General features: G+C 37.0%; 1 protein-coding gene across 1 annotated transcript; it reads right to left on the bottom strand.

The window, feature by feature from the left end:
* Positions 1-15,713: 15,713 nt before the first annotated feature.
* On the bottom strand, positions 15,714-16,775 carry LOC120159548 (probable 2-oxoglutarate-dependent dioxygenase AOP1). The gene is made up of 2 exons (XM_039170121.1): positions 16,367-16,775; positions 15,714-16,287 (listed from the first exon to the last, which is right to left on the bottom strand). The coding sequence occupies exons 1-2, from the start codon at positions 16,735-16,737 to the stop codon at positions 15,714-15,716; spliced, it is 945 nt and encodes a 314-aa protein (XP_039026052.1). The 5' UTR covers positions 16,738-16,775.
* Positions 16,776-17,017: the final 242 nt, after the last annotated feature.

Here is a 17,017-nt window from a genome sequence, read left to right as displayed (position 1 = left end):
TGTGACAATTTATGGAATATGGCTGCTATCTAATTTTTGTTTTGAAATGGTATATGATTACCATGTTTTTGGATTTATGGAATTTATGTCACGGTGCAATTGAATTTTGGAATTGAAATACGATGGAATAGCTCTAATCAAGCTAACTGGGCCTAATGTGACTCTTGAGGGCCCCAAGATGTTTCATTAGGTCGGCTTTCCTTTGCTGTGTGCTTAGGGTAAGCTATATGGACTTATTGACTTGGGCTTAAGGATACAAGCTTCATAGCCTATCCTTAAGTCGGCTTTATTTTTGCTATGTGCATAAAGTAAGCTATATGGAAAATACTTTTGGGAACTACTGATGGTGTACCAGAAAAGGGTTTAAACTATGATTTTCAAAAAGTTAAACTCTTTTACGAATTTGTGAGAATACTGGACTATGATTTGTACCTATTGTGATTTTATGGAAATGTTGGAACACACTGAGCCTAGCTCACCTTTTGAAAATGTTTTCCCCTTTCAGATATTGTTGGTTAGATACCTTGGTTCGAGCACTTGGAGGATCAACATATCTCTTGAAGTAAATCAAATTGTAATGTTTTTATCTGGCAAGTTGACTTTATTTTGGTGACATGGACCTTATTTTAAAATATCGGATTTTATAATGATAACTCTTTTGCTAATACTGCTCGGTTTATTGTGATATTGAATTTGAAGACAAGTTTTAAATTAAATTATTATTTATTGGTACTATATTTACGAGTTGGATTTTGATAGTATAATTTGTTTATAATTTCATGTTATTTATAATGTGATTTTATATTGATAGAATAACGGTTTCGAAAAATGTCTTTAATAATCATAATGTGATCCACTAGACTTAGTCGAAACGCATAGGCCGGGTCTAGGGGGTTACATTTATTGGTATCAGAGCTTTTGGTTTTTAACCCTCGGACTGTGTATGAGTCTACATTGAAAATACGGTTTTGAAATATTTTACAAAACGAGTTACTAAGGCCATGTCACAAAGTTATTAAGATTTTAACTATGTTTGAGACTCCAAGTGCTTATCTAACCCTAAGTTTTATCTTCTGTAGTAAACTTGAGATCCATCAAAATGAGTGCTAGACGTAGTCGTCGAACTAGCCGTGGACGAGGTCGAGTGGCTAGATTCGCAGATCCGATCGATGAGATACGGGTAGATCCCCCATCTCCGATAGGTGATCATGCTCCTACGACCCCAACGGATCTGCCTCCTGCCGCTGGAATTGGCATGACTACACCGATAATAGGAGCGACCGATATTGATTCAGAGTCTGCCGGAGTTGCTTTGGATGAGAATTTTGGTAGACAATTTCTGCAGTTAATACAGGGAGCAGTCAGAGCTACTGGTGTTGTATCTGAGGTTCCTATTTCGCAGACTTTGATTGCCAATGGAGTTAGAACTTTTGGGGGACAGATAGGTGGAGCTCCTACTGAAGCTGAGGATTGGCTCCAGGATACAGAGAGACGCATGGATCAGTTGGGTTTGGACTCAACTAAGAGATATTAGGGTGCTGTGGCGATGTTAGATGGCAATGCCTACACTTGGTGGGAGTCAGTGACCAGTAGTGTTCCTACCGATCGTTTGGCCTGGAATTTCTTTAAGGATTGCTTTCGGAGCCATTTTCTGGGAGAGCGCTACTTAGCTCAGAGACGACAACAGTTTCAAGACCTGGTTCAGGGAGACATGACTGTTTCTGAATATGAGATCGAGTTCCTGAAGTTGCTGAAGTATAGATTCAGTATAGTACCTATAGAGAGAGATCGATGTCGTAAATTTGCCCTTGGACTCAGATACGAGCTGCGTAGGCAAGTAGTAACCCATCAGGATGAGATATTTGATGTGCTGGTGGGCAGAGCCAAAGATGAGGAAGAGGTGGAGGTTTTAGCTTCTGGTAGAGAGCGTGTTGATCAAGATCGATCTAAGAAATTTTCAGGCCCGATGGAGTCATCAGCACAGTCCGGGAAGAGGACTCGTACTTCAGCCCCTCAGAGAAACAATACACGTTTCAGGCCTGCAGCATCCTCACCTTTAGCTGTCAGTCGAGGCGGTTCCTCGTCGTATTATAATGGGCCCCTTTGTGAGTATTGTGGTAAACAGCACTCAGGAGAGTGTCGTAAGAAGATGTGTCTTTGCTATCAGTGTGGATCTAGTGGTCATTATCGGAGGGATTGTCCTCAGTTAGTTTCGTTTGAGCAGACCACTACCCAAACTCCTGTGCGTTCGCAGACTACAGTACAGACCCCAATTAGAGATCGTAGTCAAGGAAAGACTCGAGGATCAGCGTCCAGGACAGACAGTAGAGCCCGACCTCAGCAAAATAGAGGGCCAACAGCTTCTGAGGCTAGACAGCCAGCTTTGGTTTATGCAACTAGACGTCGTGATGACAGAGATGAGCCTGAGGTTATTGCAGGTACATTTACTATTTATTCTACCCCATACTTTGCATTATTGGACAATGGTTCCACTCACTCCTATGTATCAAGCTCAGTATCTCGAAACCTTCAGATTTCGATCGAGAACACTGAAAATACTGTTAGAGTTACAAGTCCAGTAGGACAAACGGTATTAGTGAATAAAGTATTCCGGCGTTGTCCTCTCGAGGTTCAGGGAGAAATTTTTCTCGCTAATCTTATGGAGCTTCCTTTAGAGGAGTTCGATCTAATTCTTGGAATGGATTGGTTGAATAAACACAAGGTAAAGCTGGATTGCGAATACAAGCGGGCTACTCTGAAGACTTCAGATGGTCGGACTGTTGTGTTAATTGGTGAACGGCGTGGTTATCTCTCCAATATAGTTTCAGCGATGGAAATTGATCGTATGATCCGGAAGGGATATGAGACCTTCATTGCTTGTATTTTGAACACCAAGGGTGCATTGTCCACGATCGAGGAGATTCGTACAGTTAGCGAGTTTCCTGATGTTTTTCCGGAGGAGTTGCCTGGGTTACCTCCTGATAGAGAGGTAGAGTTCGAGATTGAGACTTATCCGGGATCGTCACCTATTTCTATGGCACCTTATCGTATGGCTCCAAGGGAACTTAAAGAGTTGAAAGTCCAATTGCAAGAATTATTCGATCGAGGATTTATCCGACATAGTACTTCACCATGGGAGCTCCAGTTCTGTTCGTGAAAAAGAAGGATGGGTCGCTAAGATTATGTATTGACTATCGGAAATTGAACAAGATGACGGTCAAGAATAAATACCCACTACCCAGGATTGATGATTTATTTGATCAATTGCGATGAGCTACTGCATGCTCTAAGATTGATCTTCGTTCTGGGTATTATCAATTGAAAGTTAAAGGATCAGATATTGCAAAAAAGGCTATTCGCACTAGATATGGTCATTATGAATTCTTAGTGATGCCTTTTGGTTTGATGAACGCTCCTGCAGCTTTCATGGATTTGATGAATCGGGTGTTCTGACCATATTTGGATCAATTTGTGGTGGTCTTCATTGACGATATTCTGATCTATTCTCGTACTGAGGCAGAGCATGACGAGCATTTGAAGATCGTTCTGCGGACTTTGAGAGAGCATCGTCTATATGCCAAACTAAGCAAGTGTGAGTTTTGGCTTCAAGAAGTGTCATTTCTGGGGCATATTATTTCTGCGCGAGGTGTTCAGGTTGATCCCAGCAAGATAGAGGCTATTATGAATTGGAAACGACCTAAGAACGTATCTGAAATCCGTAGTTTCTTGGGCTTGGCTGGTTATTATCGACGTTTTATTGAAGGCTTCTCGATCATTGCTTCTCCTTTGACAAAGTTGTTAAGGAAGAATGTGATGTTTGACTGGGGCGAGGCACAACATGAGAGTTTTGAGAAATTAAAGGCGATTTTGACTCAAGCACCGGTGTTGATTCAACCAGAGTCTGGGAAGGATTTTACAGTGTATAGTGATGCTTCACATTCAGGACTTGGTTGTGTTTTAATGCAGGAAAGTAAGGTGGTGGCTTATGCATCCCGTCAGCTGCGGCCGCATGAGAGTAACTATCCTACTCATGATTTAGAGTTGGCAGCAGTAATTTTTTCCTTGAAGATTTGGAGACACTATCTTTATGGAGAGAAGTGTTACATTTTCACAGATCATAAGAGCTTAAGGTATCTTCTGACCCAGAAGGAACTTAATTTGAGACAGCGTCGCTGGTTAGAGCTCCTAAAGGATTATGATTGCGTGATTGATTATCACCCTGGTAAAGCTAACATTGTAGCAGATGCTTTGAGTCGAAAGACGGTATCAGAGTTGAGGTCTTTAATGGCCAAGATGAATTTATATGACGATGGCACTTTGTTAGCAGAATTGCAAGTTAAGCCGACCTTGGTTGATGAGATCAAAGCTAAGCAGCCCCTTGATAGCTCCTTGCTTTCCATCTTTGAGCAAGTAGAGCAGGGGACAAACACAGATTACGCAATTGATCAGGATGAAGTTTTATGCTTTAAAGGTAGATATTGTGTGCCTGATGATGCTGAATTGAGGCAGACTATCCTTACTGAGGCTCATAGTAGTCCATATGCTATGCACCCCGAAGGAGATAAGATGTACCGGAATTTGAGAGAGAGGTATTATTGGATTGGTATGAAGAAAGACATATCGACTTTGTGGCTAGGTTTTGACTTGTCAGCAAGTTAAGGCAGAACATCAACATCCATCAGGTTTGTTACAGCCTATCAAGATTCCTGAATGGAAATGGGAGCGTATTACTATGGATTTTGTTACTGGCTTGCCTATGACTCCTTCGAAAAAAGATTCAGTTTGGGTGATTGTTGACAAACTTACAAAGTCAGCTCACTTCATTCCTGTGCGAGTAAATTATACTTTGGATAAGCTGGCAAGGTTATATATTTCAGAGATTGTCAGATTGCATGGTGTTCCATTGTCTATTATTTCTGATCGAGATCCGAGATTTACTTCGAGATTTTGTAAGGCGTTACATACGGCTTTGGGAACAAGATTGGATTATAGTACATCCTTTCATCCACAAACTGATGGTCAATCTGAGAGAGTAATTCAGATTCTGGAGGATATGTTGCGGGGTTGCGTAATCGATTTTCATGGTAATTGGGTGAACTTTTTGCCGTTGGCTGAATTTGCTTACAATAACAGTTATCAGACCAGATTCGTAGGCACCCTATGAAGCGCTCTATGGGCGTAAATGTCGCACTCCGATCTGTTGGACTGAGTTGCGTGATAGGAAAACGTTGGGACCTGAGTTTGCGAGAGACGGAGGACACAGTCAGATTAATCCCATGACCGTTGAAAGAGGCATTTGATAGGCAGAAATCTTATGCAGATCAAGAAGGAAGGATATACAGTTTGAAGTGGGATCGGGTCTTTTTGAAAGTTTCACCCTGGAAGAAAAGTAAGATCGGGCGTAAGGGTAAATTGAGTCCAAGATTTATTGGACCATTTCGTATCTTGAAGAGGGTAGGACCTGTTGCATATCAGCTTGAGTTGCCTTCTGAGCTAAGTCGTATTCATGATGTCTTTCATGTATCAATGTTGAGGAGATACCGTCCAGATCCAGGTCACATTATTCAGTAGAAGAAGTAGAGCTGAGACCTGATTTGTCATATGAAGAGGAGCCCATTCATATCTTGGAGAGAGATGAACGAGTTCTTCGGAATAGACGAATTCTAATGGTCAAAGTTCAGTGGAGGAATCGAGGCCCCTCAGAAGCTACTTGGGAGACATTGGAGTCATGGAGGCTCAGTTTCTCAACTATTCTCATAAGGTAAATTTCGAGGACGAAATTCTTGTAGAGGGGGAGGAATTGTAACATCCCCGATTTTCAAAATATATTTAATTAAATTTGGAGGGTTTAATTGTGAAAATTTGGCGAAAATTTGGGGACTGAATTGAAAGATTTTAAAACTTGGAGCTTGTTTTAAAGTTAAAAAAAATTCAGGGACCAAGCCCTGAATTTAACCATGGAGTGTCGGCAGACATGTTATATGCGTGATTTCTGTTTTGAAAAACAAGAAATCAATTTCACAAATCCTTCCTCACGCACACACTTCCAAACTCGATTCCGACGCCGTCCGAATTCCGATCGTTGTTTGAAACCACCGTTGTGTCTCATCGAGCGAGGAGCAAACCCTTCAATTAATAGAAGCGAAACGCGGCCAAACGTCAGGAATTTCCAGTCAAGTAGCGAAAACCTTAAATTCACCGCTGATCGTTGCTCTGTTTACGACTCCTCCCGCACCATCGTGTTCCTTGTGCCGTTCCGAGTTCACCGGTGTCAACCTTGTCCGCCGTAGACGGCGGTGCGTGAGGAGGTGGTGCAGTCAAAGATTCGGCCGATTTGAAATTGAGCTCTCCGCCGTTCAAAAATTTGAACCGATCGTTGTAAGTATCTCGAAATCGCTCAAAATAATTTTTAGAAATTTTTCGGGATTTTTAGGGCCCCGGGACGGCGGTGCGGAGGAGGTGGTGCAGTCAAAGATTCGGCGATTTGAAATTGAGCTCTCCGCCGTTCAAAAATTTGAACCGATCGTTGTAAGTATCTCGAAACGCTCAAAATAATTTTTAGAAATTTTTTCGGGATTTTAGGGCCCCGGAGGACGCCTCACGTGCCACGCGCCGCCACAGGGCGAGTGGCTGCTGGAAAACCGGTTTAACCGGTTTTCAACCGGTTCTGACCGGTTTGACCGGTTTCAACTGGTTTGAACCGGTTTGACCGGTCTGAGCCGGTTTAACCGGTCTGAGCCGGTTTGACCGGTCTGAGCCGATTTGACCGGTCTGACCCGACCCGACCGTTGACCCGACCCGACCGTTGACCGTTGACCATTGACCGTTGACTTTCTTTGACCAAAACTTAAAATGGCTTTGACCGAGCATTAAACGACCGTTAATCTTTTCCGAGTATACCTATCCTGATAGTTTTCGACGTGCCGATCGTTTCTGTGGTCCGTTTTGTCAAATTCGAATCTGAAGGTCTCCAAATCTATGGTCAAGTGGTGATTTGACTTTGACCAAGAATCTGAATTTCCGAAAGTCATACTTTATATTTTCGACGTCCTGATTCCGTTTCCGCAATCCGTTTGGCCAAATTCAGACTCAAAATACCCCAAATTGATAGTCAAACTCAAAAAATGCTTATATACTTAAGAAGACTAGCTTTGAACAATTAAATAGGATTTGTGACTGATAGATTATTATTGTTTGAAGGTACAAGAGACTCTCTGGATCGTTCGACAGCTCGACCCAACTCTTCTAGATCAGTTAAACCACGTGTGCCAGTATTCACCCGTTCGAAAATTGTAGCAGAGCGTGGTAAAACCAGCAATCAGTAAATTTGCTATTTGAACTTATTGTCGAGGTGTGTTCCCTACTTATTATTGAACTGTTTTATTGGTTTTAATATGTGGTACACCGAATTCATTGGCTATTGTTTTATGGATGCACCAATTTAATGTGACAATTTATGGAATATGGCTGCTATCTAATTTTGTTTTGAAATGGTATATGATTACCATGTTTTTGGATTTATGGAATTTATGTCACGGTGCAATTGAATTTGGAATTGAAATACGATGGAATAGCTCTGATCAAGCTAACTGGGCCTAATGTGACTCTTGAGGGCCCCAAGATGTTTCATTAGGTCGGCTTTCCTTTGCTGTGTGCTTAGGGTAAGCTATATGGACTTATTGACTTGGGCTTAAGGATACAAGCTTCATAGCCTATCCTTAAGTCGGCTTTCTTTTTGCTATGTGCATAAAGTAAGCTATATGGAAAATACTTTTGGGAACTACTGATGGTGTACCAGAAAAGGGTTTAAACTATGATTTTCAAAAAGTTAAACTCTTTTACGAATTTGTGAGATTACTGGACTATGATTTGTACCTATTGTGATTTTATGGAAATGTTGGGACACACTGAGCCTAGCTCACCTTTTGAAAATGTTTTCCCCTTTCAGATACTGTTGGTTAGATACTTTGGTTCGAGCACTTGGAGGATCAACATATCTCTTGAAGTAAATCAAATTGTAATGTTTTTATCTGGCAAGTTGACTTTATTTTGGTGACATGGACCTTATTTTAAAATATCGGATTTTATAATGATAACTCTTTTGCTAATACTGCTCGGTTTATTGTGATATTGAATTTGAAGACAAGTTTTAAATTAAATTATTATTTATTGGTACTATATTTACGAGTTGGATTTTGATAGTATAATTTGTTTATAATTTCATGTTATTTATAATGTGATTTTATATTGATAGAATAACGGTTTCGAAAAATGTCTTTAATAATCATAATGTGATCCACTAGACTTAGTCGAAACGCATAGGCCGGGTCTAGAGGGTTACATAGGAAGACTTCTCTAACAAAGAGCAAGAATAGACCTGTGAAAACTGCAACCCCTGCTTCACAAAAAAGGCTAAATTTGCAGTTTCACCGCAGAAGTTAGTAGATGGTAAGAAGGGTGGCCATACAACAACACCGCATGTAACATCCGCAATACCGGGTTAGTGACCAAATTGTAAAGTTTCAGAATTTGGTGACTAAAGTATAAGAATGAAATAGTTCAATGATTATTGGATATATATGATGAAGGTTATTTAGTAATTATTAAAGAAAATAAAGGGCAAAAGGGTCAATTGACCAAGAAATAAATTAAAAATGGGATTATAAATGCACGTGGAAAGGGAGAGAATTCTCCAGAGTTCTCTTCTCCTTTCTTCTTCTTCTTCACGTGGAAGCCAAGAGCCAAAGGTAAGTTTCTTTGTTTATAATTGAATTGTTGATTTTAAGGTTGGGTTTTAATTATTAGATGATAACTAAGCTTAAGGAAAGCTTAAATCATCTTAAAAGCAAAGGATGGTGGAGTTAGGAGAGATTAAAGATTTAGAGTTTACAAATGAAATCTTGGAATAAAGTTCATTTCTTAAATTGGAAGTTAAATTTGACTTGTCAATGGTTAAATTAAGAGATTTGGAGTGATAGAATTGGATTTAGAACATATAGAAAATTTGGTATGATTCTTGAATTACATATGGAAGATAGGATTTTGAGGTTTAAGATGAAATAAATAAATATAGATTGGTTTAAGTATGTGTACTAGAGTTAAGAATGAAAAAGGGGATGATATATGAAGTGTTGAGCTGAAAATGAAGTGATTTTCGAGCTAAAAATATGATTTCTGGGCAAGGGGAATCGGTACCCATTCAAGGGGAACCGATACCCCTTCAAACGAACAAAAATTTCCAGAATGTCATGAGGGAATCGATACCCCCTTAGTAGGGAACCGATTCCCCCTAAAGGAAAATTGTAAATATTGGTTTAATAAGTTCGTTTAAGTTGCTAGTATCAAATTACAAGGTGTAGGTATCTAATAATTGTCTTAAAATGTATAATTATGTAGATTCAAAGCCTAAACGAGTTCCGGAATCATTGACAAGTAAGATCGATAAAAAGGGAAGATAAGAGATTGGAATGGACTAGTGAGGCCAGGTGAGTGCATATTAGTATTATATGATGTTAAATGGAAATAAGACTTGCGACAAGTCTATTTTCCATAGTAAAATGCATGAATTCATAAATAGAAGTATATGTGTATGATTCATACGTGTTGACATGTATTGTATATGTATTATATGGTTGATGTGAATGTGTGATATGTTATGATGATATAAACCATATGATATGATAATAAATTATATGAATATAAAAGATAAGTTACGTGATAAGATCTTTGATATATAAATGAAATATTACTACGTGAATACATGTTATGAGATAATTTAAGTAATAACATGAGAATATGGTAAAAGTGAGTTTATGAGAAAGGATATGAACTAAGTAAGCAAAAGTTACAAATAATATATTAACCAGGAGACTTGAACTTAAGTGATACTATGAGCATATAAGATAAGATAGAGGAGAAATATTCATATGCTTAAATAAAATTATGATACATTAGTTGTAATAGAAGCTATGGAGTGATATGAAATGATTATAGAGTTGTACGGAATTGAGTTAAGTAAATAGATTAAATTGTACATAAAAGAAATAATAGAAGTATATTCAGGTTTATAAGTATAATGTAGGTTAGGTAATGTAAGTGTATACTAAGAAATACAGAATAAGGTAGATGATATGATGTAAATTATATATGAATTAGTGATGTAGGAATGAGATATAAATATGCAATAAAACTTATGTTATATGATAAATATGAACATATGAGAATAAGAGATTAGATAAGTGACTTGGTGATAAAAGCTATATGACCATGGATTAGGTAAATATGAATAATTTAAGTGATATGTAACTATGAGTATTTGAGTATGTATCCATGTGAGTTGTTTCATGAGGTTATATGAAATATATTATGACTATGTGAGTATATGAAAAAGAATATAGGTACATGCAGTTATATCGAAAGGAGTTGTGTAACCATGCTTGATATGTATTACATGTATGGGAATATAAGAGAATAAAGCATAAACTATATGAAAAGATATGATTCATGTGATGTGAACCATGTGAACATATGAGAAAGTGTATAAGTTATATATATTACATGATATATGTGATTTTACAATAAATGACATGAGCTATGTGATTACATGATTATAAGAGATCAGACATGTGATAAAAGATAATTAATATGCATGTGTGAATATGAAATGATATAAATGACAATGCCCATGTTATGTGTCATAAGAGCTAGGGGTATAGTTGGCATGCCAAGAGTCGAGGGTCTATGTGGTCCTTCGGGACATATATGTATTCTTTGGAACATGTGTGAAGTCTGGTGAGACACATACTTGATCCTTGGCATATGTATATGATTCTTAAGGAATGATATGTGGTCCTTCGGGACATATATGTATTCTTTGGAACATGTGTGAAGTCTGGTGAGACACATACTTGATCCTTGGCATATGTATATGATTCTTAAGGAATGATATGTGGTCCTTATGGACATTATTATATGGCACTACGGTGCAATTCTACGCTGCACTGCGGTGCAATTCTACGTGGCACTTCGGTGCATTTATATGAGCTGTGGTGACAACATTAGTGCACAACCTCCATAAACTCACATATCTATAGTTCTCACATATGTACATGGGCTAATCAAGAGATATAAACAAATATATGTTAGTGGTATGATAAATGTTATAGAAATGATATGATGTTGTGTGTGTATAGTGTTTGATTGAAAAGGTTAAGCATAAAAGTAGGTGATTACATGATAAACTGTTAATGATGAGTTATGTGTATGTATGTATTTACTGTAATTAATCTGATATGATTTTATATGATACGAAGAAAGCATGTAATTTGGTATAACATGATAGAACAGAACATGCATGTATTGATATATGTTATAAAGTGCATTATAAGTTTTTTTATTCCTCACTAAGTCTTCGACTTAGCATGTAATTGTTTCACACGTAGGGTACAGAAGCAAGAAGAGAAGAGAAGAAGAGTAAGACAGGTCAGCACCTCCCTTACAAAATTTCAGATCAGAAAATAGAGGATTTAAATGTTTTTGGTTATTTTGAGTATAGTTGGCATGTACTAATTGGTTGAATTAAATATGCTCTGATTGATTTTGGTTATTGTGGTCAGTTTATGTAACTAAACCTCTTTTACTTTAATGAAATGTTTTAAAAATTCTTTGAATTTTATCAAGAGTCAAAGTTTGAAAAGTCAATGTGACACCTCAGACTCGTATCCGGGTCGGGTACGGGTTGGGGTGTTACACCGCATCCAGGGAAGCAGGCTAGGAAATATTCAACAAAGACTCCAAAGTCTAGCGGTCTAGGATCTCACAAGAAGGCAAAACATGGTGGCAAATGAGGTTGGGTTGACATGCTCTAATTTACATGTCTAATTTTGAGGGAGTGAGGCATCTCTTGTCTCGTGTTTTTTTATAGAAGATGGCTAGTCAATGGGAGATTTAAGGTTTAAACAAACTTTTGCGGTTGTGTTTCCCTTTAATGATTTTAAGAACATTATGTTTTATGGTGTACTGTTTGCCTCAATTTTTGTCTGGTTTTATATAGGAGTTCTTCGAGATTAAGGTTTATGTTTTTATTCAAGGGGAATTTTGAACTTAGTTGAAGTTTAGCTTATTTATGTGTACCCCTTCAAAATATTATTCAATGTTATTCAAACTATATAGATTGAACATGGTTTAATATTAGTTCTATAAAAAAAAAAGACATTGATAGCAAAGATGTTAGTACTGAAAATGGAGTTACTCCTGTGAATCAAAGCGAACCATGGACTATTTTGGCCCATAAGATGCCGCAAAAAGGGTAGATAACATATAATCCTAGAACTATGAGACGAACACCTCCTAAGGAGAATACAAAGTTTGTTAAGATTCTGTCTTGGAATATCAATGGGCTTACAGCATTGCTGAAACTAGAAGGATTTTATGTATTTGTGGTTTAAACTTCTGGGTAAACTCTGTTTTTTTCCATTTCAGTCTTCTATATGATAAATAAGATAAGATACGTCAACCTATGCTTGTTACCCCCGTTGTTAAGGGAACTAACCCTAATCTTCTAAGAAAAATGAAACTTGACATTAATGAAAAGAGACAAGCAATGGACATGTTATAGTTTACAACCCCCTCTTTAAGACTATTCAAATATCCTTGCTTTTACTTTACAGTTTACAACCCCTCTTTAAGACTATTCAATCTTCCATTAAAGCTCAAATATTGCACATTAACCAAAGACTTGGTCCCAATTCTACAGGGAAAAGCAAGGAGAAAATTAGATTTTGGGGGGGGGAATAGAGTTGATGAACCCGACAAAGCTTCCACTGGTTTCCTTCCTTCTATGCAACCTATGTATACAACAAAATTATATATTGATCATTCAACAAACATTTGTAATGATATAATAATAATCATCATCTTTTTTTTTTCACTCCTTCAATCTCTCTTCTGATATTTCTGCAGGCAAATGTTTCCAACTCAGACTAAAAACTCATCACTCTCTTGACTTATACAAGGTTACCTTTATCTAAGCCTTGTGTTCTACTGCAGCTTCCTGTAATTAAAGTTTGGCTTGAACTGTATAATGTTTTAGTGTTTTTATAAGCTATATTATTGATATATTGTCGAATGATCTATATTTAACTATTTTTTAAAAAAAATTACTAGCTACTAGTGATTCTCTTCAGTCTCTTCAATTTCAAAATCTAAATGAGAATTGTTGCAACAAATTCTGACAGAATGGATCCAAGCAAAATATCAACTATAACTATATTTTCAATCAAAAATGGGTTCGATCAAACAGTACAAGATTATAAAAAAATGGTAGAATGGATCCAAGCAAAACAACAACTATACTAGATTAAGATAAACCCTAACCTGAAAGCATTTTTTTGAAAAAATGGGTTTGACCAAACAATACTAGATTAAGATAAACCCTTACCCGAAACCATTTTTCTGGAAAATTTAAACAAGTCAAAAATTGTAAAGAAAGGGAGAGGAGAAGAAATCTTACCAGGAGAACCGATGAATTTTTCGCAGAGGCAAGGGGAGAAGAAGATACACAGAGGCAAGGGGAGAAGAAGATACACAGAGGCAAAGAGAGAAGAAGATACGCAGAGACAAACGGGGGAAAGAGGATATTTTAGCCCTTAACACACGGAATAAAAGAATACCTAACATCTACGTGGGAATAACATTTCCGGAAATACACACACAATATTTACTGTTGAGAAATAAATATTACCCTCACTTGGAAATTTTACCCAACTAAACATGGGTATCCTCTACCAGGAAAAGAATATGCCTACTAGGAATTCTAAATTCCTTGATCCAAACGGATCCTTATAGGCAGTGTATTGATCTTTAGAATACATATGATGGCATGACGTACATAAATACGAAGGGACAAATCTCTAGAGCATTTATGAAAATTCAGGCACACACATGGTCTATTAGCATACAATCGCGATGAAAAATAAGAACAAATATAACATGATCAATAAGAATGTTAGTTTACATAATGAGATTTTGGTTCATAGAAACGTACTTAATCAATTATTCAATAAATTATATCTTATTTTTTAAATTCTGGTTAATAGTCCAAAAGACACCCGAATGAAGCTGTTATATCAAAAATTAAGTTAATAAATTATGACTTATTTTTCTAAATTCTGATTAATAGTCCAAAAGATGCTCGAACGAAGGTGTTATTTCATAATACTAAATTAAATTTTTTATCATTTCCTATTCTTTTAAGATATATGAGAGATTAAACTCATTGAGTGGTCTCAATTGTTAAAGGAGATGTTATTCTCATTTGAAATCTTAGATTTGAGTATCTGCGTCTATATATATATATATATATATATATATATATATATATATATTATAAAACCTGTATCTTCTATTTATCATTATAATGTTGAAATTCATTTTCCTTTTGTGTCCAGCTTGGTACCATAAATATCATGTATTACCTTCTTCTAAAATATATTTCATAAGCTTTTTCTCTTCTAGTTTTTTTTCATCGGTAAGTTGTTCGTCTTTTTTTTTTATCTTTGTTTAATCGACAGCGACACTAATTTTAATATTGATTGTCGATCGTTGAGATTTTTTATTGTCTTTTTATTTTCTTATATTACATCTTTATTTTCTTTTATTTTCAATAAATCTGTCTGTATGACACGTTTTCTTCTATATTTTGGCATGTTTTTTCGATTGTTTGACCGATATTTTCACTTATTTTTTTTCTAAGGGTTGATTTGTCATCGCCACGACTGATCAAGATGACACATATATGTGATATAGTTGATCTTCCATGTTTTGGACCATCGGATTGTATTTGGATACTCATTATGCGTTCATAGATAGCTTTTCACGTCGCGTGAGTCTAATTTGCGGTTTGTCGGTGGTCTTCCATTAGATTGTTCTCCTTTTGTGGTTCGTTTGCCGATGTGATCAGATCTGTTTGTATCTATCTTTGTTCGAGCTTTCTTGGTTAGGTTTTAATTTTTCCTTGTATGATCGTTATGTAATCTTAAGTTATTAGTTTTGTTTCAATGATTATAGGAAATTGTCCTAATTATGTGTTTAATTTACGACTATAATTGTAAATTTTTATTGTAATTTAGGATATTTATTATTTTAAATAAAATTAGTGATTTTTATTAAAAAAATATTTCATAAGTATTTTTACTTTCTACTATCTTCACTTCTCTCTCTAAGCTGAATATTACTAGATTTTTTCTCTTTCTCGTTGTTCTACAGCAGTATTTGTTGAATCCCGGAGAATACGCATTCTTGCAAAATATTCTGAAGGTCAATTGTGTACACCTCGTACAACTCTTACCCTTTTAATTTTTTCCTTCAATCCCTCAATTTCTATTATAGGAACAAGGACGTATATGAGGATATTGATGAGAAGATGGTGTGCTTGAGGATTCAATTGATGAAATTTGCAACACCAGAGACCTTAATGAATGACTCAAGATTGCAGAATCGGGTGCTGTTATACAAGAGCAGTGGATAGCTCTGGAAATGCATGTTTTCCAAGAAGCTAGCAACATGGCCGATGCCTTAACGGATCAAACTGAAATCTTATGTTGCTATTGCATAACACAGTTCTACCAGATAATTTCATTTTTAGTCGTATATATACAGAAAGACCAACAGTTTATTCCTTACATTACATATATGGAATTATTGATGGCTAAATCTTAGGCTTTGCAATAGGCTGAAAGACCAGTTCTATCACCTCCAGGAGCGACCTGGGTCGAGTAAAATCTCAAAAATTCTTCAAAGTCAAAGGGTTTGAAGAGCATGGGATTTTTATTATCCACCAGTTCTTCTGGTGCCTTTACTTGGTATCCTCCTCTCGGAGAGGCAAATAACCCCACGCTGTACCTTGCCTTGTCCCCCTTCATCATGACACGATGAAAAGTAGGAGACAGTCCATCATTTAACCATATCTGCAAGGACTCTCCAACCATGACTATGAAAGAGTTGGGCGAGTGTTTAGCGTTGATCCACTCGCCATCTTTGTTTTGAATCTCCAATCCATCAACCTCGTTTTGATGCAATAGGGTCACCATACTCTTGTCGGTGTGAGCCAACGCCCCAGCGGTTGGCTCGCTGGTTTGGGGAGATTTATATTTCAAGAGCTTTAGCATGTAATTGGTGTTGTCAATGAGCTCATCTTCGTACTGCTCAACACCAAAAATCTCCAAAATCATCCTCTTAACTGTCTTCTCTAATCTTGATGCCAGCTCTGTGAACAACACCAGAGTTTTACTGCCAATTCAACACCAATGAATTAATATATTTTAAGCGGTAAAAGAAAGGGTAAGTGGAAAGAGTTATTAATATGAACCTGAAGCTTATGTTTCCTTGAGGCCACAAGGTGGTAGTCAGGCGTTGTTCGATGTTTTCGGCAACCCGTGCTTCATCAATCGTCATGCTTTCAAGCGACCCTGATGGATAATCAAAATAACCACGAAAGTGCTTGTCGGAAACGTAGAGTTTTTTTGTTTCTGAAGGCAAGTCGAAGGCCTCTTCCATGGCTGCAAATACTGCATCTCGAAGCTCCAGCAACTGGTCCAACGAAGCCTCGAAACAACCGTACTCCTTCAGTGCTTCACGGACTTGGTGTTTCACCGAATCCCATTCAGGGCTGCCCGGTTTCAGGTTTTGATTTGAGAAATCTATAACCGGAAGCTTAGCCGGCGTTCCTGAGCTCATCATTTTGTCGATGCATACAAACAAATAATGGAAGACTTAACAATACGTTTGCCTCGTTAATGTCTACGTATAATGCTTGAATTTATACTCGGATAAATGAATAGTTATCCAACTTTCAGAATATTTGTATCGACTATACAACAAATGAAAGGTTAAAAGGAATGATTAATATATATCTCGTCTCTTTATATACAGCAAATACACAACAAAAAAATACTATAACATATAAACTTTTAATTAAGCTCTGCTTCGTTTTCTTCTTAATTTGCTCCTTATTTTCAGT

The sequence above is a fragment of the Hibiscus syriacus genome, unplaced genomic scaffold (assembly GCF_006381635.1).
Source record: "Hibiscus syriacus cultivar Baekdansim isolate YM2019G1 unplaced genomic scaffold, ASM638163v2 tig00111366_pilon, whole genome shotgun sequence".
NCBI classification, from domain to species: Eukaryota; Viridiplantae; Streptophyta; class Magnoliopsida; order Malvales; family Malvaceae; genus Hibiscus; species Hibiscus syriacus.
Note: the sequence above shows the minus strand (reverse complement) of the source record. Positions and strands in the feature narration are given on the sequence as shown.

What these genes read in the sequence shown, in the direction of transcription:
- LOC120159548 (XM_039170121.1), bottom strand. Translation starts at nt 16,737, where the DNA reads ATGATGAGCTCAGGAACGCCGGCTAAGCTTCCGGTTATAGATTTCTCA. An exon ending in CAAGGAAACATAAGCTTCAG is followed by an intron (nt 16,288 to 16,366) that starts GTTCATATTAAT and finishes TTGAATTGGCAG; the next exon opens with TAAAACTCTGGTGTTGTTCA.